We start from the raw sequence: 27,391 nt of genomic DNA on the forward strand, positions 1-27,391 counted from the left end.
AGTGAGCTTATTCCCTTTGCCTCATTTTCTTAATCCTCCTTTTGCTGGCGGAAAAGTAGAGGTGATGTCTGGAGCTCCAGCCTCCATTTTGGAACAGGAAGATGGGAACCACGGCACACCCCAGGAAGGTAGAGCAGGGAGCTGGAAGGAGCCCGTTCTCTGAGTGCTTCATGGAGCAAGGTTGCCCTACCCGCCCTGAACTGTCTCTGCCTCTACACTTTTATATAAGCAGGATATAAACTTCTACCCTGTTTAGCCACTACTATTTTGGGTTTTTGTTTCTTGAAACCAATCCTTCCTAAAGCTACATAGAAAATAACCTCTGAGAGTATGCCTTGGATATAACCACGCCTCTTGCCATTCTGATCAGTGGCAAGAAGAGCTGTAGGTGCAGTGAGAGGGAACAGGGTCCCTGAGTGGAGTCCGGCCAGGGAAGGCCCTTCTGAGCTCTGACGGATGGTAAAATTAACTAGGTGAGAAATAAACAAATATTGGTTACTTGTTAAAAAAAAAAAAAAAAGGAGGAGGAGTATTCCATGAAATACTAATGCTCTCTCCTAGGGTTGGTTAATTTAGAGAGTAAGCGCCAAGGGCCAGTGTTTTGTTGGACACGGGTCCCCAGATGTAGCATAGGGCTCCACTTGCTCAGTAAATGTTGTTGAAAATATATTCCAGCGCGTGAGAGCTGCAGGGCCAGCGTGACCGAGTGAGCTGTGTCCTGTTTACGGGTCTGCTCCCAGTGCTGAATTCCGCCGGAAAGCTTGGGCAGGAAGGACACAGTCAGACAGAGGAGCACATCCACTGGACAAGAAGAACATGAAACCATCCACGGCAACCAATCCGGAGAATGGTATGTGGTGCCCGGACTCCTTCCTGGACCAGAAAGGTCTTCTAATGTCACTCTAGATGTGAGATCGAATTTAGGGGCAGGGCTTCTAGAAATATTTATTGTGATTCTTATGAGGAACTTGTGGGACACTACCTGTCTTAGTGATGAGTGTAAGCAATTTCCAAGGCACGAAGGTAGGAGATTGTCACAGTGGATTCAGAACCTTCTTTTTTCTCTTTTCCCCAATGTTTTATTTAAACTTGGAACTTCACATTAAAAATATCACTACAAAAATAGAATGCCTATGAAAACATGTAAAAAAAAAAAAAAAACCAGCATTCGCTGAAATCTGTTCAGTTCCTTTAATCAGTAGAATCCTGAGATTTGTGTTAAACACTTATTGGCAGTTAGAGTACTTTTTTTTTTTTAAGATTTATTTATTATTTATTTGAGAAAGAGAGGGCACAAGCAGGGGGAGGGGCAGAGGGAGAAGGAGAGAGCATCTCAAGCAGATTCCCTGCTGAGGGCAGAGCGAGACTGGACCCTGAGATCATGACCTGAGCCAAAACCAAGAGTCTAACATTTAACCCACTGAGCCACCCAGACGCTCCAACAGTCAGAGTTTTTCAACAACACTTTCAATAAGAACTTTCAGAAAAGGTGAAAACAAATGATTGTTTGAATTAGAGAAGGAGGATCCAGAAAACAACTCGATGATTTTGGAATAAACCAAAGGTTGATAAGGTGGGGGAAAGGAAAGAATATTGCTCTCATAAAATCTTCCATCTGTAAATGATCTATTATTTCATCTAATGTTAGCAACAACCCTATGGGAAAGCTAGCAGATTATTTTGCCCCAAGGATGCTGGGCTTCAGGTCGACGGATGACTTTCTGAAGTTCCCACAGTGATAGAACCAGAGCTCTTGGCCTTAAACCCAGCGTCATGTCCTCTCATTTGTCCCCGCTGCCGGAGTTCTTCACGCTTCCACCTGCCCTTCTTCACCGCCGCCCGCCGCCCACCTCTGCCCTCTCCCTCTCCCAGGTGTCTCCCAGATCCTGAGGCTTGTGCTGCGGGAGCTGAATCTGTTCTACAGCCGAGACGTGAATGGCGTGTGTCTCCTGTACGATCTTCTCCACTCCCCGTGGCTGCAGGCTCTGCTGAAGGTGAGTGCCCCATTCCCGGAGGCCTTGGCTGCTGCGGGAGCTGGAAACTGCTCACCCATCTGGCCACTCTCTGGTCAACGGGCAGGGAATTTCAGCTTGGTACATTTCTCAGAAGGCAGTTCTTTTGTGTGTTCTGAGAACTTCCAGCATGGGTGTGGGGCACCCCCAGCAACAGCTGTCGGGGTGCTGGTGGATGTCTGTAATTGATCTCAGTTCTGCCGCTCTCTATCGGGAGATGGCATCAGATCCCATAAGGAAAGGGTTATGTCTCCTGGACTGCTGCCCTTCCCCCCCCATGTCAGTCACCAGTCACAAGTCCAGGCTGTTAACCTGTACTTCTGACCAACGGTCTATAAATCAGAGATTCCCATGACCTTCTCCTTGGATGTGATTAATTTGCTATAGCCCACAGAACTCAAAGAAATATTTTATTTGCTACATTACCAGTTTATTATAGAAGGATATAACTCAGGAACAGCCAGATGGAAGAAATAGATAGGATAAGGCATGTGGGAAGGGGTGCGGAACTTCCATGCCTGCCTCCACACTCCCCTAGATTTCCACAAGGTCACCAAACCAGAAATTCTAACAAACCCAGTCCTTCGGGGCTTTTCTGGAGGCTTCATTACATAGGGGTCTTGATTAAGTCATTAGTCACTGGGGATGGATTCAACCTTCAGCCCCTCTGGTTCCCCAGAGGTGGAGGTGGGGGTGGGAGAAGGGACTGAAAATCTGAAGTCTAATTACATGGTTGGTTCTCCTGGCAACCTGCCCCTAACCTTAGGTGCATTCCAGAAGTCACCCCATTAACATAAAAAAAGGCATCTTTGTCAATTTCCTCACTTCGGGAATTCCAAGGGTTTTAAGAACTCTAAGCCAGTGTCAGGACCAAATGCATAATTCTTATTATAAATCACAATATTACAGCAGTCCTCAGAGAAGAACTACACAAAGCTCTTAGCTTACAAAGGGTTAATTTAGGTGGGCAGTTCCTCTTTCCTCCCCCAGTTCCTTTGCTTCTAGAGGACCCTGGGATCACAAAGTACCACAAATGGCCATTGACAGGACCCTTAGCATCGGTCTACAACCCTTTCTCCTTGAGGCTAAAACTCAGGACAAATAAAAATGCTTTTAAGAAACTGTTCCTCTTTGGGGTGCCTGGGTGGCTCAGTCGGTTGAGCATCTGACTCTTGGTGTCAGCTCAGGTCATGATCTCATGGGTGGTGAGATGGAGCCCGGCCTTGGGCTCCCTGTTCAGCGGGGAGTCTACTTGGAGATTCTCACTCTCTGCCCCTCCCCCCAATAAATAATTAACTTTTAAAAAAGTATTCCTTTTTGTTTCTTGAAATCGGGAAATGAAAGATCTACAGTCCTGTTTACGTATCTTAATTTTTTTTTAATCCTGAAAATTTCTTTTTTAAAAAATTTGTGGCTAAAACATTATGCACTCTACAATAGCATTAGCTATGTGATTATAATTTTGTTCAAAAGCTATTTTTAAGAAAGATTCTTTTAAAGTTATTTTTGGGGGATATGGGTGTTTCCTTCAGCTAAGTGTGAAATGTGGTCAGTCTTTTGACGCATGTTAATACATTCTTCAAAATAAGAGAAAGTGGCAACATCTTTAGCTTGAACTAAGAGGTGCTCTCACGGCGCTTGTTTTAAAGCTCTTGATTTCTTCGTCTGTTCCTCTCCTGCTGGGGTCACTGGTTCCGCGTCATGACTGCTGTGAACAGAGCCGTGGTGAACATGGGGGCGCAGACATCTCTTTGAGTTCGTAATTTCGTTTCTTTTGAATACACACCAGGAAGTGAAATACACAATGGGATGGTATTCATGAAAAAGAAAGAAATCTTCCCTTCTGTGACAATATGGATGGGTATCTCGCTAAGTGAAATAAGTCACACAAAGAAAAGCAAGTATCGTATATTTTCACTTGTGTGTGAAGTTTAAAAAAAGTAGAGCTCGTAGGGACTGAGACTAGGGGCTGGGGCTGGGGAAAATGGGGAGATGTTGGTCAAAGGGTCCAAGTACCAGTTATGAGAAGAATAACTTCAGGGATGTAATGTAGGCCATGATGACTATAGTTAGTAACACTGTATTATGTACTTGAAAGTGGTGAAGAGGGTAGATCTCCAACGGTCTGTCTCACACACACAGTTGTCATTATGAGAGGTGACGGAGATGTTGACTTACTGGGGTACTCGTTTTGTGAACATACAGATATCAACCCAACATATGGTGCACCTTAAACTCACACGGTGTTATCTATCAATGACATCTCAAGAAAGCTGGGAGAAAAAGCCCCTCCTGATTCCTCTCAGGCATGTTTTTTCCTCCTGGGAGTAGCTCACACAGGAGTTCTGTCACTACAGGGATTCCCGTGCTCACGCGTGTAGGCTGTGTGTCCCCTGCAGGCCCTGCGTCAGGGCACCAGCCTTCTCACTTCCAGGCTGATCTGAGCAGGGGCTTGGAGGCAGCCCAAGGAAGCACCGTCAGCCCAGATCCGGATGGAGGAAGGCTGAGCCTAGTTGGCCTCCTGGGCCTCATCTCTCCGTCTGTGAGAGAAAGGAGATTCCTACCAGAAGAAGGTTGGGACCACAGAGCGAGCCGTGGCTGTGTGTCCTTGAGCCAACTCCAGATCTCAGTATGGGAAAAAATCCCTCAGGTCAGCAGAGATGAAGTTGAAAGAAAAATTTTTTTTAAGATTTTACTTATTGATTTGACAGAGAGAGAGGTGGGGAGCCCAAGCAGGAGGACTGGCGGGCAGCGGGGGAGGGAGAAGCAGACTCCCCACTGAGCAGAGAGCCCGATGCGGGGCTCGATTCCAGGACCCTGAAGTCATGATCTGAGCCAAAGGCAGCCGCTTAACTGACTGAGCCATCCAGACGCCCTGAAGCTGAAATTTTTGTGACTGAAACTTTCTGGATGATTAAGGGAGGAAAAGGAAACAAATAGATACGAGCCGAGTGCAATCAGCGCTTGCAGCGTGCCTGTCCTCTTGTTCGGATCCTCCGCGGAACCCCGAGCCGCACAGCGCATGCCTGGCCTTTGCCCAGCACAGAGGTTCCTACAGGTCTCTGGCTCCAGATCCCTATTGGCCTCCACCCTGGAGACCCCAGTTGTTCATTTAACAAGAGTAAATGTCTGCATTTCTTTTCATCAATGACTCTGGCTGGGGAAGATCAGATTCCAGTGGCCGCCAATAACCAAGCCCCTGGAGGGTGGGAGCCACCTGACTTGGCCCGTTTCTGACGGACAGTGACAGACACCTTAGGAAAGGCCAGCACACCAGCCTCTTGACTGCTGGTGCCGTGGTTGGCCAGGCTCTCCGCTTGCAGATCTTTTGCCCCCCGACGTTAATGGTCCTGTTATCAACATGTCATTCTCCTGGCACTGCCTCTCTGCAGGTTTATAATTGTCTCCTGGAATTTAAAGAAAAGAAACTTGTTCCTGCCACAACTCATGCACAGACATTATCCTGCGAGGTAAGGTGGTTTTTAATCCACAGAATAGCGGGGCTTTAATGAATTAAAGGATCTAATGGCGAAGTTGGATTGAGGATGATGCATCTCACAGGTGTTTCTAATTGAGCTTCAATAGAAGGAAGAAAATTGGTCAATCCTTCAAATTTAAAGACAAAAAATAACATTTTTAGCATGTACCCATTTCTTTTTTTCTCTAAACCTTGGACTCTGTTTATCCTATGTAGTCCAAGGGTAAATATTGTTAGAGCATATGTAGATCTCTCTCCAATGTAGATCTCTCGGTGGGCTCTTTGCTTGAACTCCAGACTCTCATATCAAACAGTCTCCTCTCCACCATAAGTAGATGCATGCTTGATGGACCCTGGAAACTCACCGTGTCCCATGAGCTCCTGATCTTCCCCACACCCAAGGCCACTCCCCTGCCAACCTTTTCCATCTCAGTAATGACGTCTTTATTCAAAATATATCCAGAATCTTATCACTTCCACATTGCCACCAATAGAAACCTTCATCATCTCATATACTGACAATACAGCCTCCTACCTGGTCTGCTTCTACACTTGCCCTTCTATAGTCTATTTCAGCATAGCTATTGAACTGATCTTCTTGTAGGGTGTGTCAAATCATGTCACTCCTCTGCTCAAACCCTCCCAATGACTTCCCATTTCAGGGTACACATCATAGTTCATAGATAGCCAAACATAACGTAGTTCCCTCTTTGACTTAACACTCAGTGCTCTAGCCCTTGTTCATTCTGCTCTAGTCAGATTAACCCCTTGTGGTTGTGTGAACCAGACACACTTCTGCCACAGGCCCTTTGGACTTGCTATTCCATGTCAATAATATTCTTGCCCATATAGCCACATGATTTGCTTCCTTATTTCCTGGTCTCCACCCAAATGTCACCTTCTCACTATGGCTTTCTCTGGTCACCGATCTAAAATTGCAACCCCTCAGAGCACTCTCTGTCCATTTTCCTGTTTTATTTATCTTCTTAATTCTCATCAAGTAAAAATGGAGATTTTTTTTTTAGAATGGGGATTTTTGTCTGCCACAGTATTTGTATCATTGAAAACAGTGCCTAGCACATTGTAGATACTCAGTAGATATTTGTTGATGGATGAATAAGTGTAATCCCTTTTATTATTACTTTTTACGCAAACCATATTAAAAGATATGGGAAAAAAAGAAGCAAACGCTGTACCCTCAGTTTCAGAAATCAACGATTCAAATTCTTCTCAGTTGTCCCCAGGAAAATATACACATGATATTTTATTTGCATGTAATCCTAGGGAATGGGGATAAAGCTTAGTAAACTACTGTTTCCATTTGACTATATATAATAAGGCTCAACTGCTGGGGTTTCCTGGGGTTCAGTAAAGTCTTGAAAGGTTTTATGTCCTCCCAGAAAGCAGGTCTACACCCCAAAAAGGAAAGACATCAGAATTAGAATTTTTAACACTTTTTCACTGCAACAAATATTAGAATTGGTAATCAAATAGTAAGTCCTAAAAAACAAATTATTATTCCCATTTTCTACTTGACAAATGGAACATCCCATGGAATTAAGCTCCCTGAGTTCTTCAGGTATTTGAGCCTGTGTCTGGAGAACTCAGACAACTTAACCTGACCGTAAAGATTCACATTAACAAACTGTTGTCTTAGCGCCACTGGAGGGGAATTGCCTTGATACATATTACAAAATTGTATTTGTTTTTCCTCCAAGCCTCTGGCATGCCAGGATAGAGGCATTGGGGTTTAGACTGTCCCCAAATCTTGGATTCTACCTGCTGTAGCAAAGTTGAATGAATGAGAGAAGATCCTAGACCCAGACTTTAAAGATAAAAAGGAAGATTTCAATAAAAGCTTTTCTTAGGTCAATAAGATGCTGGTCAATGTATCTGTCATCCAGCTTGGGTGGCCTTAACTAGGTGATGAAGATTTTTAAAAATTTTACAGTGTATGCTTTTCCACCAATCAGGTAGTGGGACTATTACGTGAAACTCCTAAATCCCCTGAGATCCAAGAGCTGAAACAAATCCTCCAGGACCCACACTTTAAGGCAAGTGCTTGCTAAAATAGACAAGATATGCCCATCTGGCATGTGGGCAAAGTTGGCAAGAAGAAATAAGGGTGATAGGAAATGTACTTTCTGAATAGATGCTCTATTACTGTACGTGGGTGACCAACAGATTGTTCTTAAAGATGTGGGACTCAGATGTGACTGATTCTGGGTTGTTAGCCACGGAGCCAAGCCTGCCATATTTATGAAACATCCAGAACTTTCCATGATGTCTTGTTTCCACCCTGAAAAGCCATTGTCCCTCCAAAATTCTGGGGGACAATCAGGGTAGTATACTTCCTTTCCAACTTGGAAATATTTTAAGTTTTGGACAAAGAGTGTGAAAGTGTTCTGAAAATATAGTGTAAGGGTGATCAACTCAATGAGGGAGTATATGAAGGACAATTGATTAAAGAACGTTTGATTGTAGAACAGAAGCCTGTCTCATAGTACTCATAGAGTTTGAGTTCAGTTTATCAACAAGTGAGAACTTTAAGAGACTCTCTGCATTTGGAACAATGGAATTTATAAGTCAAATTTTCAGTTCACAAGTTAACCCTAACAGTTTTCTCTGAGTTCCAGTGAAGTTCTGTCCATCAGTCTCATGTTGGCCTATAGAATGACTACTTCCCCACCCAAAGAACTAAATATTTAACATAATGGACCATCAGAAGGAACTCTTTAATCACACCCTAGATCAGGAAACTACTTTTTCTTACTCCGTTCCTCATAGTTCCTTGGGAGTCACTGACAAATGAAACCAGCAAGATGTTTTGATTGCTGTCTCCCATTCTGCCTTAATTAGGGAAAACCTTACAAAAGTTATTCTGTAGTTCAAGCTTATGGGAGCATCATGGATTACTTGGGTTTGCAGGAAAAGAGAAAGTGACAAAGTACATTTTAGGAGAAATGCAAGAATATCTTGTGTATCACTTAACCTCTCTGTGCCTCATCTCTTTATGAAGGAGGACAATCAATAAGCCCGCCTCACGGCGTGATCGTGAAGATTGAGTTAATCCACGTAAAAGGCTATGCCCAGCATGCGTGTGTTGGTTGTTGTGGTGATGGTGGTGGTGTGTCTTACAGAGTGTTGGCTCACCTTCTTCTAGAAGGGGGTGTCCTCTGTGTGACCTTTGTTCCCCTTGCCTTCTCTGTTCCTAGGCCTTGCTCAGTGCCCATGACACCGTGGCTCAGAAAGATTTTGAACCCCTTCTCCCCCCATTGCCAGACAATATCCCTGAGAGCGAGGAGGCCATGAGGATTGTTTGCATAGTGAAAAACCAGCAGCCCCTGGTAAGGAAATCACTTCATCTTCTCAGAATGATATCGGGGCTCATGGTGAACCAGGGGTTAATTATGAGCTAAGGGTTAATTGTGAACTACATTATCTCCTGTAGTTATTTAATATAATGTTAAATATTCTTGTTTGTAGTCACAGATATAGTTTGAAGCATTCAGATAACATGGGGATCCGTGATAATGGCTAGAGCATGACGTCCTAATGATTTTTGCCTGTGGTTTCAAGCATGTTATATGTTACAGTGTTTTCACAAGGAAAGACTTCTGCTTTGTGTTTTTCTTTGTTGAAAAATCTGTGAGAAATAAGACTTATTTTATTTTATTTATTTTTTGGGAGAGAAAGAGAGAGAGAGAGTGAGAGCATGAGCCAGGGGAGGGTCGACAGGAGAGAGAGAGAGAATCCCAAGCAGGCTCCACACTCAGCACGGAGCCCCTTGCAGAGCCCAATGTGGGACTCGATCTCACAACATTGAGATCATGACCTGCGCTGAAATCAAGAGTCAGACGCTTAACTGTCCAAGCCACCCAGGTGCCCTATATTTTATTATTTAGCCCTCTGATGTACATAAATTTCACTAAATTCCAGTGTATTTACCTAACTTTTTTTCTCTTTATTAATTGGAAGCTAAGTGAGGCATTAATTTGATTTTCTAAGAATAGTCTCTTTGATTAGGTTGTAATGGTAAGAGCTTTCTTTGTGCGTGGAAGGGTCTAAATATTCTTTTGTATCTATGTGGTGGGATAGAGGCTTTGTTCGGCCAAGGCTGAGTGAATGGCTCTGGCTGGTATATGTACCCTCTTGTGACCAAACCAGAGCTATACTGAAGGAAGCCACCCGAAGAGTGATCATGTTAGGTAAAAGAGGGATTCCACTGCACTCTCTCCCCAGGGAGCTACCATCAAGCGCCACGAGATGACAGGGGACATCCTGGTGGCCAGAGTCATCCACGGCGGGCTGGCTGAGAGGAGCGGTAAGCTGGAGAAGCAGGGCACACGCATGACCAGAGAAATAGGAAACCCTCAGTTGTTTGGTCGTTCCAGGGCAACCCGTCTTTCCTAACCATGGTCAAGGCTTCTCCGCATGGCATTGCTCGGTTACTAAGAAGGAGGGAATAAATATTCCAGAGAATCCTGTTCCCCTCCTTCACCGAGGCCACATTTTCCTGTCCACTCGGTTTACATTCTCGTGGTGACCCAACAAGCTAATATTAGCACGCCATTCTGTAGAAAAGGAAACTGAGGCTCAAAAAGATGAAGTAAGTAACATGCTCGAGGTTACACAATTCAAGTCAGGAGGCAAGTCCAGGTGTGCCTGCTCCATATTCCCACCTCCCGCTCTTCCCCTGGTCCTTCTGCTCTCAGCAGGCGTAGCTCTGCCCCACCTTGCAGTGCCCGTTGCTTGCCTTTCTACCAGGCAACCGAATTTCTTCCTTTCGTTGCTATATTTCTGAGCCTGCTGTCCTGCTTGTCCACTGCCCAAGGCCCTGCAGACCTGGCACGGGCTTCATACCCCACCATTCTTAGAGCAGTGACCCCAGGGATTCCTAGTTGCTAAGTCCCCCAGCCCTTCCTTTGGCCTCAGTTTTATTTTTACATCTCTAGCACATTTGACATTGACCATAACTGCTTGACGTTTTCACTGTCATGGATTTCTGTTCCATGATGTCATCCTGCATCTCATCTCTTCCCTCTGACAACCGTCCTGCTTCCTTCCTGTTTCTCAAAGCTTGATCGTACCCCCGTGTCCCTCCACATTTCCTCTTAGGAGAATGCTGCACCCCCTCTCTTCATCATTGATCATTTACTCATGACGCTGACATCTTTACTTTTAGTGTTATCCTTGTTTTGCAACATCAGTTTAGCAACAATGAAAATATCACCATCACTTAGTACCCAGTGAAGAGGTGTTAAAAGCACAGTTCTCTGTGCTTTTGTGGAAGCGTCCACTAGAATAACCAGTCTGTTGATTAGGATTAGGATTAGTTCAGAGTAAATTTTTAAATGTTAGAGTATGCTTGGGTTAGTGAGTGTGCTAAAAGTCTTTGGTGTAGCTACCTCCTTCTCCTTTTTTTTTTTTTTTAACCAATTTCCTGTACCCTTCTTTGTTTTGTGTTCCTGTTTGCCTAGGGTTGTTATATGCTGGAGACAAACTGGTGGAAGTGAATGGAGTTCCCGTTGAGGGACTGGACCCTGAGCAAGTGATCCATATTCTGGTAACAGTCTCCTGTTTGCCTTCTCAGCAACTCAGTGCAAAGCTGTGGCTATCCTGAGCCTGTCTGGCCCATGGTGCAGACATTGTACTGTGAGGGGGCTTTGGTCCCTCAGGGCAGTTTCCTTCCTCCAGACCCCCAGACTTTCCTGCTTCTGTGCAGCTCAACCCTCAAACTCACACCCCAATCTGGTTTCTGCTGGGAGACTTCTCTTGCCAACCTGCTCTTCCAGCCTTGGGAAGGCTGCCAGTTCCCCTAACCCATGTCCCTTGTTGTTTGGGTTGTTTTTTGGGAAACTGAGCCTGGGGTGGGCAGACTGAGACTCTGGAGGGGAGTCCGAACCTGAGCAAACTACCCTTACTCCACCAACATTTTTATACAGCTGGAATCTATTTAACATCTCCCTTGATGTAGCTTTGGGATGGGAGAGATGTCTTGGGAGTCAGGCCTGTGGGAAGGGGGATTTCCTTGCTCGCCCTGCCACTGTCCTTGGTGGTTGAGACTGGGGATTTATGACCGGATGATGGTTTCTTCTGGAAGAAACTTTTCAAACCTTTGTCTGAATCACAGTCCTAGTGGTATGTCCCCGCCATCAACCCCATGCATACTCTGAGCGTGGGGCCTAAGGTAGATGACTATCTATCATATAGACTATGGTTCCCAACTGGGTTTTGGGGGAACTCTACATTTTCATAGATGTGCCTCAGGGACTGAGATGAGACATGGTGGTATAAGGAGTATACCAAGCACCGAAATATTTCACAAATAACCATTGCTGCAAGGTGTTGGATGGCACGAAGCCACCACGAATGGAGCTCGACAAGCTGTCCATCACAGACGCATGTGGCTCCACTCATGCCATTTAGGTGGCAGCTGCACAGCTAAGATGGCGGAGCTGTGAAATCTCTGAGTAAGGACAAGGTTGGTTCCTCTCTGGACTCACAGTGCCTGTGGCAGGAGCATTTTACTTTTCCCATCAGGCTGAGAGGTTCCCTGTCTCCTCAAAATGTGTGAGGGCTCCCCATTCCCACCATTAACTTGGAGCTGTCAGTCCCCTCAGAAGACTGGGGAAGCCCCCTCTCCCCAGAGTGGGCTGCCCGGTGCGGGAACAGGGGCTCAGGAAGTAAGTACTGACGGAGTTTTGAGGAAGGGAAGTCCGACTGAGACCTCATCTCCTCCCCCAGCATCTGCGGGAAGAAGACCTTGTTGAATAACGTTGTAAGATGGAGTGTTCCTGGGAGAGGCCAGGCCTCAGGGTAGGGCTCAGCAGGCCAGAGACTCCAGAGCCCCACAGCCAGGCAGAAGCTGAGCTGTGTTTCTTCCTGATTTCCACTTCTGCATGTGATATTTAGCTGTTGAACCCTTGTAAAATCTCTGTGGGGGGATGTCGTCCTTAAAGCTGGCCACACTGTGTTGTAACTCCCTGTGGGGAACCCCAGTAACCCAGTGGACCCTGTGACTTGTTATCCCCTCCCTTTTGACATTTTCTAGGCCATGTCTCGCGGCACAATAATGTTCAAGGTGGTTCCGGTTTCTGCCCCTCCTGTTAATAGCCAGAAGACGGTAAGAATGTACTGTGCCTTCATAATCACACACAGTAAATTACCAGTGACAGTGACTTAATATTTTGTATCATAGCGCCCTTCTTTATAATGTGTTGCCCATTTTTCAATACTGATGACATGAGAGGCAAGTGAGTAAACGGATGTGCTAAAAGGAGATGGGGTACAAGAATTTAAAAAAAAATAACATTAAGAATGGGAAACACTGGAACAAAAACTTCTCGGCACTAAAAGATTCTGTTGCCAAAGTCACTTTTTTCCATGGATCTTAGGACTCAGTTAAAGAGGCAGGCTCTCCCTTTTGGAGAATATGGGGAGACAAGACAGCAACAGCAGGTAGAAGAGTGGGGAAATGGTTTCAAGTCTTGACAACCCATGGCCAAGGGTTCTTTTGATGGGGACATTTTGCACCTGCTGTCAGGTGTATGTTCGCGCCATGACGGAGTACTGGCCCCAGGAGGATCCCGCCATCCCCTGCATGGACGCAGGGTTGCCTTTCCAGAAGGGGGACATCCTTCAGATTGTGGACCAGAATGATGCCCTCTGGTGGCAGGCCCGGAAAATCTCAGACCTTGGTACCTGTGCTGGCCTGATACCTTCTAACCACCTTCTGAAGAGGTAAGAAAATTCTCACTCCTGGACTCAGGACTGAGCCTTCAGGAAATAAAATGTTTTCTCAGGCTTCTGTTACTGCAGTTAAGATGGGGTGAAGGGAGAGAAGTGGATGGATAAACACATACACTGGCCTCTTAATCCAAAAGTCAACTTATCCACATACATTAAGCATCTTAAATACCAAGGAGATCGGCTAGAAAAGAGAGAAAAGCACTTGTGAAACTCAAACGTAAGAAGATAATTCTAACTCTCTCTATTAGTCATTCAAGGCTGAGCTGACTCCTCGGCTATTGAATCTGAACCCATGACCCTCACTTTTGTGTTCTTGAGGTCCAAGGGAATGAGTAAGGGTAGAAGATAGGAAAAGGTCCAAGGCTCAGCGAATGTTAAGAAATCAAAGAAGGAAAGGAGCCAACAATAGAGATTAAGAAGGAGAGGCCAATGAGGCAGGATGAAAATCAACCACGTCAGCTGCCGTAGAGAGGACTGAGAAGTCACCATTGGATCTGGTAATATGACAGTCACAGGGGATCTCAATAAAAGCAATTTCAATGGAGGGTTGGGACCAAAGACCTAGCAATGTGGGATTTGAAGAAATTGATGGCATGAGACCTTTTACTACAAAGCAGAGCAGAGCAGTGGAGATACAGCTGGGAAAGTGGAATGGTAGGGGAGAACTTTTTTAGATGAGGTTCATAATGCTGGTGGGAACAGTTCAGTGACAGGGAAAACTTTTATGAGAGAGAAAAAAGAGAAAAGAACTGTCAATGTCTTTGAGCAGACAGAAGGAGAGATAATCTAGTACAGTTGACATTTGAGCAACGTAGGGATTAGAGGTGCTGACCCCTTATGCAGTCAGAAATCTGTATATGACTTCTAACCCCCCCAAACCTAGCTACTGAGAGCCTACAATTGATCAGTAATGTAAACAGTGGATTCACACATATTCTGTGTGTGAATGTATTATATATTGTATTCTTAGAATGAACTAATCTAGAGAAAAGAAAATATCCACAGGAAAATCATAAGGAAGAGAAAATACATTTACAATACTGTACTATATTTATTGAAAAAAATCCATGTATAAGTGGGCCTGTTTAAAGGTCAATGATGTGATGGGCGCCTGGGTGGCTCAGTGGGTTAAGTTGCTGCCTTCGGCTCAGGTCATGATCTCAGGGTCCTGGGATCGAGGCCCGCATGGACTCTTTGCTCAGTGGGTATCCTGCTTCCCTGTCTCTCTCTCTGCCTGCCTCTCTACTTGTGATCTCTCTCTGTCAAATAAATAAATAAAATCTTAAAAAAAAAAAGGTCAATGAGGTGCAAGCAGAGGGGTTGACCTTATACGGGATCATAAACAGTAACAGTAACAGTAGAGAATCCTGAGTGTGGGGACACGGATATTGTGGGAGCTTGTGGAAGTTCTGGGTTAACCACTGTGATTTCCTCAGTGAAATAAGAAGTGATGTCATAAGCTGAGAATAAGGATGGATAAGGAGGTGCTGGGAAGAAGAGAGTAGAAAGTTCGACATTTTCTATGAGAACCTGCCAGCAGATGCATTAGGTAAATATAGTACAGTCAGCATGATTGGCCCACGCAAGGTTAAATGTCATGCATTTGAAATGATTCCGGTTCACTTCCTGGTGGACAGGTCCGGATGAGGCAGAATTGGATTTAACAGTAAATCTAGAAAAGGGCATGGGAGTGTTGTAATGATGGACCCTGATGCTCAAGCTAGTAAGGAGAGAAATGAGGGAGTAAGAGTCCATGGAAAGGAAGTAAGATAATGGGTTATAGGTGCACAGGAGGTTAGCAGATTGTTGGGGCTGGGAAGGCAGGGGGTGATGGGAGAAGAAAGGGATGCTGGAAGGTGAGACTGAGCTACTGATACTGAAAAGGTCTGGGCTGGGACACTGGGAGGCACTGGCTGAGGCTGAATGAACCCTGAGTAAGAACTGTAAGGAAAATCATGCCAGAATCATGTTGAGAACGTGAGAGTGAGTAGGCATGATCTGGAGAAGGCCAAGACCCCACCTCCGGCCCACGGAGCCAAGGCCAAGTGCACTGAGTGGTGGGCTGGAGGCAGCTCCCAGAGCCCGTGTGCTCTGTCCTGGTGTCCTCAGTCAGCGAGGTCAGGTGGCAGCTGGAAATCAGCCACCAGGAGAGTACTAACTTGAGAGACATCAGCAGAGCAGCTCATCTGCTCCAGCCAGTCCTGCAGAGCTGGTTGACCAGCAGCCCACTGGCGGTGGGAGAGGAAACTAGCCACCTCTTGAAGGGTACAGGGGAGCAGCCCCCTTAGGAGTCCCGGGCTTGGGTTAGAGCAAGGCAAAGGGCTCACTCACTCACGGTAGAGGCTGAAGTCAGGGAGACTCGGGGAAGGACTGACCCCGAGATCTACCCGGTGTGGAGAAGAGCTTGGGGTGGGGGTGGGCGAAGCCTGACAGGAATTAACGTGCAGAGGATAAGGGATGACCCGAACGTAGGAGCTGCCACAAACAAGGCTAAAGCACTCATGAGATTAGTCCTTACGGCCTGGTGGGGGCCTTGCAAGGTGCCCACAGAAATGACAGCTTTACTGGCTTAGTGCACAAGGAGCAAAATCCACGTGGCTCTAAGGGAACTGGAGAGCACCCCCAGCCCAGGACAGGGCGGTTGGGTGGGGGTGTGGGGGTGGGCCGGGACAGGCTGTGAAGACTCAGAGGCAAGGGTGAGGCAGGTGAAGAAGTGGGAGAAGCAGGGGCCTCTGGGCCAGGGACCGAAGCCCTGGGGCTTGTGAGCTCTCCATCACCGCAGGATTTTCAGCAGAAGTCAGAGTTGCTCTGGAAGGATCCTGTGAGGCAGGAAAAGAGTACTGAGAAAGCCTGTGTATTTGGAGACTATTTGGGGATGTGTTTGGAGAAGAAACTTCCATCTTCCCATGGGTGGAGGCAGCAGAGTTCTAGGAAACACTGAATCTGATTCACCTGGGTTGACCTGGGTTGACTTTTCCCCCCTCACGGTGTATTTCTTTGTGCACAGGAAGCAACGGGAGTTCTGGTGGTCTCAGCCGTACCAGCCCCCCAGCGGTCTCAAACCCACCATATGTGAGTGTGCTGATAGCTTGAACCCAGTGTGCGCGTCACGGGAAGCCTGCTCCTTCTCTCCCAGGGCTGCCTTCCTGCCCGGGAGAGGATCCCTAAATGCTCCCCGCCCCCCCCCCCCCCCGACTGCCCAGATAACCTCCTGCGGCCATCTGAAGTCCTACTCTGTACCTCCTTTCCTTTGGCTTTAGAAGACAATGCAAATAAATGTTCCAATGTCGGTGACACCTTCCAGGATGGTTCCCCAGCTTGGAGTCCCCCACGATTCTGCAGCTAACATGCACCTTACAGCCGTGCTGGGGAGGGAGGCATGGGGGTGTGTGTGTGTCAATTTCATGCTCTTCAGAAGCTCTGCTGAGCAGCGATGTGTGTCTTTGATGAATAAATGTGAGACTGAATTATTACTTAATCCAGGCAGCTTGCTGGCTAGACAGTATTATTCAAATGGCAGCGGGGGAGGGGTGGTGGTTAGTAAGGCATCCATGGTGACAAATGCTTGTAAACTCCTTCCTGCCTTAATAGGTGGGGGCTGCCCCGTGGCAGAGCTCAGCGGGGACTGGCTGGGTGAGTCCCTTCAGAAATGGCCCTCACCCCAGACCCCTGGAAAGGGGGAAGGGAGGAGATGCACCAGGTGGAGAGAGAGGCGCCTGGCAGGAGGCTGTGTGGGAAGAGTGCAGACAGTAGGGTCGGTGTCACAGATCAGCCCTCGGCTAGTCCTCGGTCACTTTATTACTCACTTGTCTCGGCCCCCCATGGGGTTTTCTTTTCTTTTTCTTTTGAAACTTTGTGATGACAACTACAGAGAGAGTTTTGAAAGAAGAAAACCCTCTCATGAATCCTTCAACCTGGTAGTGTTTTCATATGACCTTATGGATACATATCTTACAGCCTTCGCGGACAGCAGGAGTGCCGCTTCCTATCTTTTTTTAACCTAATTTTTTTTTTAAGATTTTATTTATTTATTTGACAGAGAGAGATCACAAGTAGGCAGAGGCAGGCAGAGAGAGAGGGAAGCAGGCTCCCCGCTGAGCAGAGCTCGATGCAGGGCTCGATCCCAGGATCCTGGCTTTAACCCACTGAGCCACCCAGGGGCCCCTAACCTAACATTTTATGAGAAACATTTTTCATGATATGATCGTCATAGTGGTATGTTAGTTATTTCTCCTGTGTTTTGGAAAAGTTTTTTGGTTTTTGGTTTTCGTTTTTTTACCAAACCAGATTGAAGTGCTTCTTTAATTCGGTTTCCTACTTCATTTCTCAAAGGCACCTGGAAAAGCTGCTGAAGCAACTGATCTAGCATGACCCCCCGGGTGATGTTTAATTTGCTTGTGTAGCCTCAGTGCGATTTACGTTAGACGTTTGGAAAAGTCCATCCTGAGAAAGAATTTGCAGCCCCTATTATTATACTCTGATATCTCTGAGTCCAAGAGCCCCAAGGATGGAGCTGCTGACTTGAAGGCTCACAGTGTTGTTTCTGAAGGAGTGTGATCAGTTTCTAAACTATTACTTTATTTCTTTTTTTTTTAACTGTTGTAGATGGTGCTGCCAGAGTATTATTTTGTACCTTTCTGTTTCATGTTACCATAGGGAGAAAATAATCTAAGGGAGAGGTTATTGAGTTCAAAGGTATAGGCAATTTTATTTCACTTTAAGGGAAAATGTGCAGATCACTATTAAAAATATATTTACTGAAGACGCACATACACTTGATCCGTTGCCTGTTTTCTTCCTCCCTCCCTCCTTTCCTCCATTCCTCTCTCCTTCCTTTTATTCCAGTCAAAATTTGAATTCCTAAAATATAATGCAAGTGCATTAACTCAGAGATGAGTAGAATACAGCCCTTACAGAACTTTAGTGTGGGAAGGGAGTGGGTTTGCCGGAAGCAAGTTTTCCATTTCCAGCAAGATCCATAAATGAATAAGTTTCTGTAGGATATTCATTTATCATTCCATTACCAAATCTCTACCAAATTTCTATAGATTAAGCCCAGAATATCAATTGTTATAATTTTGGCACTTCACTTTTCTTATTATAAGTTAACCTGAAAAACTATAGCATTAACCAATGTGCTCTTTTTTTCTGTTTTCATTATTTGTCTGTACCCAGCAATTTCTATGGAAGATGGTAAGAAATGGTATTAAAAAAAAAAACAAACAAACAAACCTCCAAAGTCTTACAGAAATTCTGTATAGTTTTCTTAATTCACTTCAGTGCAGGTTAGCTATTTATTAAGCTCTTCCTGTATACCTAGTAGTGTGCTAATTTGCAAAAGAGATGTCAGTAAACAGAGAGCACACATGGTATAATTGTTCTAGGACTGAGGAATAGGAGAAAAGAGAGAGAACATTTAGATGCAGCTCATGGTAAAAATTCAGTAGAAGCTGTGACACTGGTTCACTGTTTTGTGTCAAATGTTTTAGATACATGGTCTTAAAAATAACCCTGTAAGGAATTGCGATCATTCCCATTTTATGGATGAAAAGATTGAGGTGGAGAGAAAGTAAGAATTTTGGGAGGTGTTACAGGCAGTGTAGTCTGGATTGAAGCTTCCGTCTGGAGGGCGCTGCCTGAAGGGACAATGGAACTTCCAGTTGTTATTTCTCCTTCTCCAAGCCCAGACACGTGGGGGACTCATTATGATGCCAAACACACACACACACACTCACAAAAGCAAGAAAAGCAAGAAAGGTGCCATCTGCTTGTGGAGGGGGAGAGAAGAAAGAGGAGCAGTCCCCTAGCTACTCCCCTATTTCAGTTCTGAAATTAGAAAGGGTACAGGGAACATGGGCAGGCTTTGGAGAGCCTGGGTCTCTGTGGCCTTGGTGGGTAACAAACCCACTGTCTTAGTCCGCTCAGGCCGCCATCACAAGACACCACAGACTGGGTGTCTTGAACAACAGACACTTATTTGTTCACAGTTATGAAAGCCTGAAGTCCAAGATCAAGATTCAGTGGGTCTGCTTTCTGGTGAGGCTTCTTTCTGGGTTGCAGATGACTTCCTGTCCTTTTGGGCTAGGGCCCCAATAGTATGACCTCCTTCAACCTTAAAGACCCTGTCTCCAAATATGGCTGTACTGGGGGCTAGAACTTCAACATACAAATTCAGGAGGGATACAAATCAGTCCATAACACCTACCTGTGCCAACGGTATGGAATTGTTGTTTTGAGAGAGTAAAATCAGTGTCTTAGATCCCCGAGTTGCAAGTTAGAAAAATCAGGGTTCCTTGTGCCGTTTTTAGAAATTCACTCCTGTCCTCTGTAAAACAGGAATACTAATTGTAGTTTTCCTTTGCTTAGAAAACAAAACCAATAACACACAAATCCTCTAGTGATGTCTTAGGAACTAATGGATTAGCTGTTATTATAAAATACTGACCTGAAAAATAATCTTTCAATAAATGGAAGGAATTGAATGGTAGCTATGGTACGCATAAGCAAAGGCCCAGAGGAGACCTGATGATGGCTACTCTAATGCGGGCACAAGACATGCAAAGGAAAGAAGTAGATGACAGCCTTCAGATTTGGGCTTGGGTCATGTTGTAGAGGGTTTTGGATATTAGGATAGGATGGGTGGTTTTAAAAATTATATTCTCTTATCCTGTTATAGATATCTCAGCTAAAGGTACAAATAGTTAACATTTATTGAGCACTTAGCATCTGTCTGAGCTTTTCATATATTATCTCAATGAATCCTCTCTTATATGGTAGGTATTTCTACCATGTCCATTTATAGATAGAAAACTGAAGCTTTAGATAAACTAATTCGCTCACTCAAAAAGATGATTTTTTTTTTTTTAGATTTTATTTATTTGTCAGAGAGAGAGAGAGAGCTCAATCAAGAGGAGCAACAGCAGGAGAGGGAGAAGCTCCCTGCTGAGCAGAGAGCCTGATGTGGGACTTGATCTCAGGACCCTAGGATCATGACCTGAGCCAAAGGCAGTCGCTTAACTGACTGAGTTACCCAGATGTCCCAAAAAGTTGATGCTTTTAAAATTTTTACCATTTTTTGTTATGTAGCCTTCTATACCATAGATTTTCATTCTCATTTATTACAGTGGAGTCCTTTTTTCTCTCTCCGAGTGAGCGAGCATGAGGGATAGTTGTCAGAGTATCGTTATCATAAAATGGTCTTTCACTGACATAAGTCTATACATTGGGAATTTTGTTTGTGGTACGGATACATTTTAAGTTTGTTTTTCCCTTTCCATCCTCTTTTAGATGACATGAAAATTGATGAGAAGTGTGTGGAAGCAGGTAACATTTCCTCTTGACAGATTTACCACCAGAAGGAATATGAAGCATCTTAGCTGTAGATTTTCGGAAGCAGAGTTAGCCAAATGGGGCCCCAGCCCTTTCCTCTGGAAGTAATGTGTAAAATGAACTCCTCCTGTCCCATGGTCCTGGCACTTGGAAGGGAGGCACAGCTATGAAAAGGTCTCCAGGCTCCAAACCAACCTTCTAGAAAGTGTTCTAGAAAGGAGTGTCTTGGAAATAATCACAGGAACACTTAGTAATACTCAGGTGTTACATTCAGTAACATTCAGGTGGAATGTCTGGAAACCGCCATGCTCTTTATAAAATACTATAAAATATTGAAATGCCAATTTTTAAAAAGCAACATATATTTTTTGTTATTGTTTGGTAACATATGATAGATTCTAGTATAGATAATTAGTAGTGGGTTCCAAATTTTTGAGAAATGTATGAAAACTTTTTATGTTTCTACACTTAATTTTTTTTGGAAGTTGGGAAAAGATGTCCCTAGTTTAGTGGCAGAACTAAGATTGGCTAAAGAATCAGGAGGGTAACGCTAGAAGACTATTGGAAAGGCTTTAGTCTGAGAGGTCAATTTGTCTTGGCTTTCTGGGCTCATCTAGTTTTTAGAAATTAAAGAGCAATATGAAATCTTTAAATAGTGGATATTTGAAAGATTCATATATACTTCCCAGAACAACTACAAAATAATGCTGACACCATGTTTATCCTATCAAGTATACATTCTGGTTTTTTTTTTTTTAAACTTCCACCAATATTCATTTCTTTCTCTAATTTAAATCTTTTATTAGGTACTATATTCACATGCTTTAAAATTCAAAAACTACAAAAGTACAGAGTTCCCTTTCCCTGCTCCCTTACTCAGTTTTATTTCTCGAGGCAATAAATGCTCTCAATTTCTTGCCGATCCCTCCAGACATATTCTGTGCACATAAAAACAATGCTGTATATTTTTTTCTCCTCTCCCCACCATCATCCTCACCATTTCTTTTTTTTTAAAAAAGCACCTTTAAAAATAAAGACTTTTTTGATGGTACACACTACACGCTGTTCTGTTCCTGGCTTTTTTTCCTTAGTGTTATCTATGATTTCATCCTAGCACTTAAAGAGCCTCCTCATTTGTTTTTAATAGCTTATTGGTGAGGTTAATTATTGTGCATTTATGCAATCACTTATCCATAGACATTTGAGTTATGGCCAGTCTTTTCCATTACAAGCAGTGCTACGATGAACAGCATTGCAAACGCATTATCTAACACCTGGCTGAGTATGTTCTCAGTGCACTCTGGTCTGATCCAAGGACACACGCTTTGGTAATGTCGCTACGTACTTCAAACTGCTCTCCACATACATTCTTGTTTCTTAGTCCTTAATATCTCTTTAAACTACTAATAAGAACTGTGTGTGTGTGTTTTTTTTTTTAAGATTTTATTTATTTAGGCAGAGAGAGAGAGTGAGAGAGAGAACACAGCAGGGGGAGTGGAAGAGGGAGAAGCAAGCTTCCCACTGAGCAGAGATCCTGATGTGGGACTCGATCCCAGGACCCTGGGACCATGACTTGAGTTTAACGACTGAGCCACCCAGGCGCCCCGCTAATGAGAACTGTTTAACTGATGAGGAAGTTGATTTATATAGAATCTTTCCTTGACACCTAGACAAGCCTATCCAGTCAAACCATTTATATACTCTTTCTCCTCACCCCACTCCTGTTGCTTATGCCCTACCCCCTCCAAAATCTTCAGATGGGGAGGTCCCCTCTCCCCCTGCAAGCCTTCTCACTGCAACCCTGTGCACTGTCTGATGTCCATTGGCACTTCCTGTGACATTCTACCTTTCTCTCCCCTGAGCCTCTTTTACATTCTCTTTATTCTCTTCTATTTTATTTATTTTAAGCTCCTGCAGCACCCGTGCTTGCTGTTGTGGCCCCACTGCTTAACACCATGTATCTCATTTAAGGTTCTAATATGCCAGAGAAACCCCACGGACTTTGCCTTGATTTAGGAAAGAATTTCAAGAAGTTGGTGTGTCCGCAGAAGCATAGGGTTGGGGAATTAGACTATTAAAATATAGACTCAGTACAGATAATACTATAATCACACATTTGGTGTTTTTTTTCTCCATGGGAAACTATAGATGAAGAAACATTTGAATCCGGTAAGTAAAAAATGAGTCTTTGGTGTTGATTTTTAAGAGTCTGTTCTACATTTTGGTATATTTTAACCCATATTTAGGGACATCATACGATGATTGTTTAAATATCTCAACAGTATGGTTGTGAGATATTATATTCTTTGCCCTCATTGGTGCTTCTTATGAGGGACATTTTGGGGCTCTGTGGGATGGGCAGATAGAGCTGGGAAGTATGCACATAACCGGATAACTTCCCACTTACGTTGATTCTAAATTTCCCGTTTTTAGTTAGATAGTTGGTCTGTTTATTTGTCAGAGAGAGAGAGAGAGGGAGGGAGCACAAGCAGGGGGAGCAGCAGCAGGAGAGGGAGAAGCAGATTCCACTGGACACGTGGCTCTGTGTTCAGGACTGGCTTAATTTTTATTGCCTCTGGATCATAGTCTTCCTTTGCTCTATGTTCAACTCCTCATTTTTCTGGAAGACAGTCTAACACATGAACACCATGGCTGAGGCCCAGAGGTATTTGTGGCATCTGTGGACGGAGAGGCGGTCCGGGGGAGTGGGTAAAGCCAGGGACTGGAGCCAGGCTGTCCCAGTAGAATCCCTCTCCGTGACTCATTACCTGTGGGTCTTCCTTCATGTCACCCCTCTGCCTCACATCTAAAGCAAGAAAAATAACTTATACAAGTAAAGTGCTTAGGATGTTAGCGGTACACGAGCGTAGCTAGCATTGTTCGGCCTCTCGCTCTGGACGGGCATTCTGCAGCCATGTCTCTAATCACTGCAGAGGAACACGTGTAGCCCCCCCTTAGTTACTGGGCGATGCCCCTTCTGGACCCCTCTTAGTCAAAAGATTGAGAATGTCCCTGTACCTTCTGAACCCAACTCACTGAAGAGGTCATTTAAGGAACAATGAGCCCCCAGCTGGCAGGTTTCCTAAGTAAGTATCTCTTGATATTTATTCATGATGCTTAATTCTGTTACTTAGAGCTCTAAGTGGGTCCTTCCGTCTCTTTGGTTTGGGGCTCAAGTCTTCTCTGAATGTGGTACCCTGTGACCTCCTCGCATTTTTCAGGGGGTGTTGATATAGTCTAATTAGGAATGCCATTAAAAACAAAGCAATGGGTGTTTTAAGACATCTAGAAAATGCTTTGTGTTCAGTTCCCCCGTCTCCAGTGGAGCAGCTGGAGAAGTCCGTGTGTCACTGGACCCAGTGAGAGGTGAAGGAGAATGCTCAGGCCAGAGGCTGCCTGCCCGAGGGCCACTTCACAGGACTGCGTATGGCCTCTGGGAGAGGAGAGAGGAGGCTCACAGCAGTTGCCTTCCTATAATTTCTCTCCCTCTCAAGCCCTATTTTGTGCCAACCAGTAAAGAGAAGTCTCCCCAGACAAAAAGCCCTCAGAGAGAATGTAAGTAAGCTGCAGAAAAAGTTATTGTTCCCTGAGCAGCACAGTCGGTCCAATGAGTCCCCAGCCCCCAGCCGTGTGTCTGTCACTCATTCGCTGTCCCAGGCCGACCCCCGAGTTACAGCCTGCTCTAGGGGTGACCTGAATGCCTTGCTTTTTTGTTGGTCTTTATTGGCTGGTCAATTTGATCATCTCAAAGGCGTAACTTTTTCCTGTTTCTTCACTCACGCAAATATCCAGAGGAGCTTTCAGAAGGTAATTGTTTGTTTTCATGTTCTGGACAAGCCACCTTGAACTATAGTTAAGATCTTGCAGTGCTTCAATGTGCGTGCGTGACAGGATACATTTTAAGATAATGTATTTTAAGGGTGAAATCAGTGGTAAGATATTCAATTTCATAGAAGAATATTTAAAAATGAACAATGAAAAGTAGTTAAGCTATGAATATATCCTTAATATATTAAGGATATATTCAGAGCACTTCCGTAAAAGACTCTTAACTACAGAGAAGAGACTGAGGGTTGCTGGGGGGGGGGCGGGAGATGGGTCGGGGGATGGGTGAAATGGGGGATGGATATCAAGGAGTATACTTGTGCTGAGAACTGGGTGTATATGTAAGTGATGAATCACTAAATTCTACTCCTGAAACCAATGTTACATGATATGTTAGCTAAGTAGAATTTAAATAAAAATTTGAAAAAGAAAAAAAAAATCTAAAAAAAAACCTTACTGACATATTTCAGTTAGAAAAATGTGCTTACTTATCAGACGATGGGATTGATATTGGTGTGTTTTCTTTGTATTTTAAAATATATGTTTTTTAAAAAGAAGAAAAGGTTGTATATGTTAATTCATTCTACAGACAATGGCTCTTTATATATTTCAGTGATCAGAACAGAGTTGCCTAAGTGAAAAGGAATATGTATCTGTAAAAAGTAATTTGAAAATGACATTTTTATAACAGCTTTTTTTTTCCCCTGGAGTTTTAAGAATTTTTATGAGACCCCAGTAGAAGCAGAGGTGGAATTTAAATAAGTTCTAGGTGCTTCAGTCCCCCTGGGATCAGTGTTCCTCAGCCTTGTCCCTCAGATTCCTGGACAGTCAGAAACAATTAGCAAACATAAAGCAAATACTAATTTTGTACAGAATAAACCATTTTATCAGGGAGAAAATAAAAACCCATCTTTAACAAAAGGACTAATTATAGGTCCTGCAGAACACCATTTCTACAGTTGAAGCCAAAGCCAGTTTACCTGTTCTCTTCTTTAAGACAGCGTTCTTTGGGCCTGTTTAACAATGTATACCTAAATTTATTTGTTTTTATGTGACTCAGTATCTTTCTTGTCACTTTAAACAGTGTAAAATAGCTTTTTGTTTCAATTGTACTTGACAGAATATATTCAGTGTTTTGGTAAAATTCTGAAGAGTTTTCACATAGTTTGGTGCATGTGAGAGACTGGAAAATGGCAAGAAGCCATTCAAGATGAATTCAGCTGTACTGACGTCTACTGAAATGTGTCACTTGCAGATCTGAAGATAATTTCATGCCTCTGTTCTAAGTAAACTTCTCCTTCTCCTTCACATATTCTGTTCGGGTCATTCTCTGTGTTCCAGACAAGGAGGAATTTGTTGGCTCCGATCAGAAGTTCTTTATCGGTAGGTAATGATTAATAAGAGGCTGGTCATTGTCACTTGTCAAGTTTTATTCATACCATCTTGACTCTCCTGAAAGCTTCTTTTGCGGATGAACATTTCCAGACTTGTTCTTTGTTCTGCTTTCCCTCTATTCTCCAACTCCTTTTTTGGATCAATATTCTGCTGTGTTGATCATTCATTACAATTCATCTATTTTCCACTGGATATGTCTTAATTATTCATTACAAATCTTTGGTTCTCTTCCAGACTGTTCCATGACATACTTATGTTACTCAAAAGAGACTCATTCTCTGACTACTAAACTTGGTTTTGATGGCCACATTGCTGTCAACTGGGCAGAGCTTTCTGAAGGACCCATTTAAAGGCTCACGCAAACCCATGCTGAGCTTCCTCCAAAAGACAGCAGGGTCTGTAAAGTGAAATGTTGGTTACTCAGGCCTAAATATACATTGGAATCATTGAGAGAGCTTTAAAAACAAAACAAAACAAAACAAAAAAACCCATGAGGCCACTTTTCTGATCCCTTTGGAATAACTCAGCCCGAATGCCATTAGGTAGGCCACAGGAGCAGGCGTACACAAAGGTGGAGAAGCAGCAGCCTGGGGAGGAGCATCACTGAATGGTGTGAGGAGAGCGTCTGTGCGGGGAACGTTGTTGACTGGTACAGGGTGTCAGGGCCAGAGCAAGGTGAGGAGGACTGTGGCCATCACTTGGGTTCTGACACCTTGCAGCCTCTACAGAGATGGCGTCCTCACCTCGTGTGGGCTCTGACACTTTCTGCTAGGTTGCCAATGTCACTTGTCCCTTGTCCTGCACAGGTGCTCGTGACCAATACAGTAAGTAAATGTACTGAGGACGATTTGGTTTCTCAGTGTTAGAGAAAGGAGTTACACATGCAGTGAGGGTAGGGACAGGTGGCTGGAATGGATCCTGTAGTGTTGACTTGGCATTGTTGGTATTGGTGTGAACTCATGGTGTTCGACATAGATAGATAGATATAGTGCACGTGTGTGTGTGTGTGTGTGTGTGTGTGTGTGTTTATATACACAAAGAGTCCCGAGCTGTACCTCAGGGAAGGACCTGGGAACAGCAACAGAGGACTTCTTCAGAAACATAAACCATGTCACACCCATTTCTCCACCACCCAGTGACTTCTCAGTCCCCGTGAACCACAATCCAACACGGGGCTGGAGCCCGCGGCCACCGCCCCGGCTTCCTCTCCAGCCTGCCCCGCTCGGGCCTCCTTGTGCTTCCCCCTCATTCCCGGGGCCCTCCTTTCTCCACACCTGAGCACTTGCTGTTCCCTTAGCCTGGGTTGCTTTTCCCCCAGACGCCTCCTCACCTGGCTCCAGCGCTTCACTCTCCCGCCCGCTCGACGTCAGCGTTTCACACCCGCTGTGCTTGAACCACCAGCGGCGGAAGCTCCGCCATCGCTCTCGATGCCCGGACCCTTCTAAGCACTTATTTTTATCGATGTGTTTACTTTCCTCTCTCCTCCTCCATGAAACGTAAACGTCAGGAGGAAACGGGTTTGAGGTGATCGGCCCCCGGGAGGCCCAGCCCCCGGCGCCTGCGGTGGGCCCTGGGTGCCGCGGAGGCAACACGGGCGGGA

The 27,391-nt window shown here is 44.6% G+C and overlaps 1 protein-coding gene across 1 annotated transcript in view; it reads left to right on the top strand.

Annotated features, from left to right (window-relative positions):
• The window catches only part of MPP4 (MAGUK p55 scaffold protein 4), a 39,992-nt gene that overhangs the window by 2,835 nt on the left and 9,766 nt on the right, over positions 1-27,391 (top strand). Inside the window, exons 4-14 of the mRNA XM_059168891.1 lie at positions 741-850; positions 1,873-1,994; positions 5,405-5,482; positions 7,464-7,544; positions 8,706-8,837; positions 9,733-9,814; positions 10,971-11,056; positions 12,545-12,616; positions 13,037-13,233; positions 16,250-16,314; positions 25,738-25,779. Coding sequence (XP_059024874.1) covers positions 741-850; positions 1,873-1,994; positions 5,405-5,482; positions 7,464-7,544; positions 8,706-8,837; positions 9,733-9,814; positions 10,971-11,056; positions 12,545-12,616; positions 13,037-13,233; positions 16,250-16,314; positions 25,738-25,779 — 1,067 coding nt within the window. The remainder of the gene's footprint in view (positions 1-740; positions 851-1,872; positions 1,995-5,404; positions 5,483-7,463; positions 7,545-8,705; positions 8,838-9,732; positions 9,815-10,970; positions 11,057-12,544; positions 12,617-13,036; positions 13,234-16,249; positions 16,315-25,737; positions 25,780-27,391) is intronic.

The sequence above is a fragment of the Mustela lutreola genome, chromosome 3, assembly GCF_030435805.1.
Source record: "Mustela lutreola isolate mMusLut2 chromosome 3, mMusLut2.pri, whole genome shotgun sequence".
Lineage (NCBI taxonomy): Eukaryota > Metazoa > Chordata > Mammalia > Carnivora > Mustelidae > Mustela > Mustela lutreola.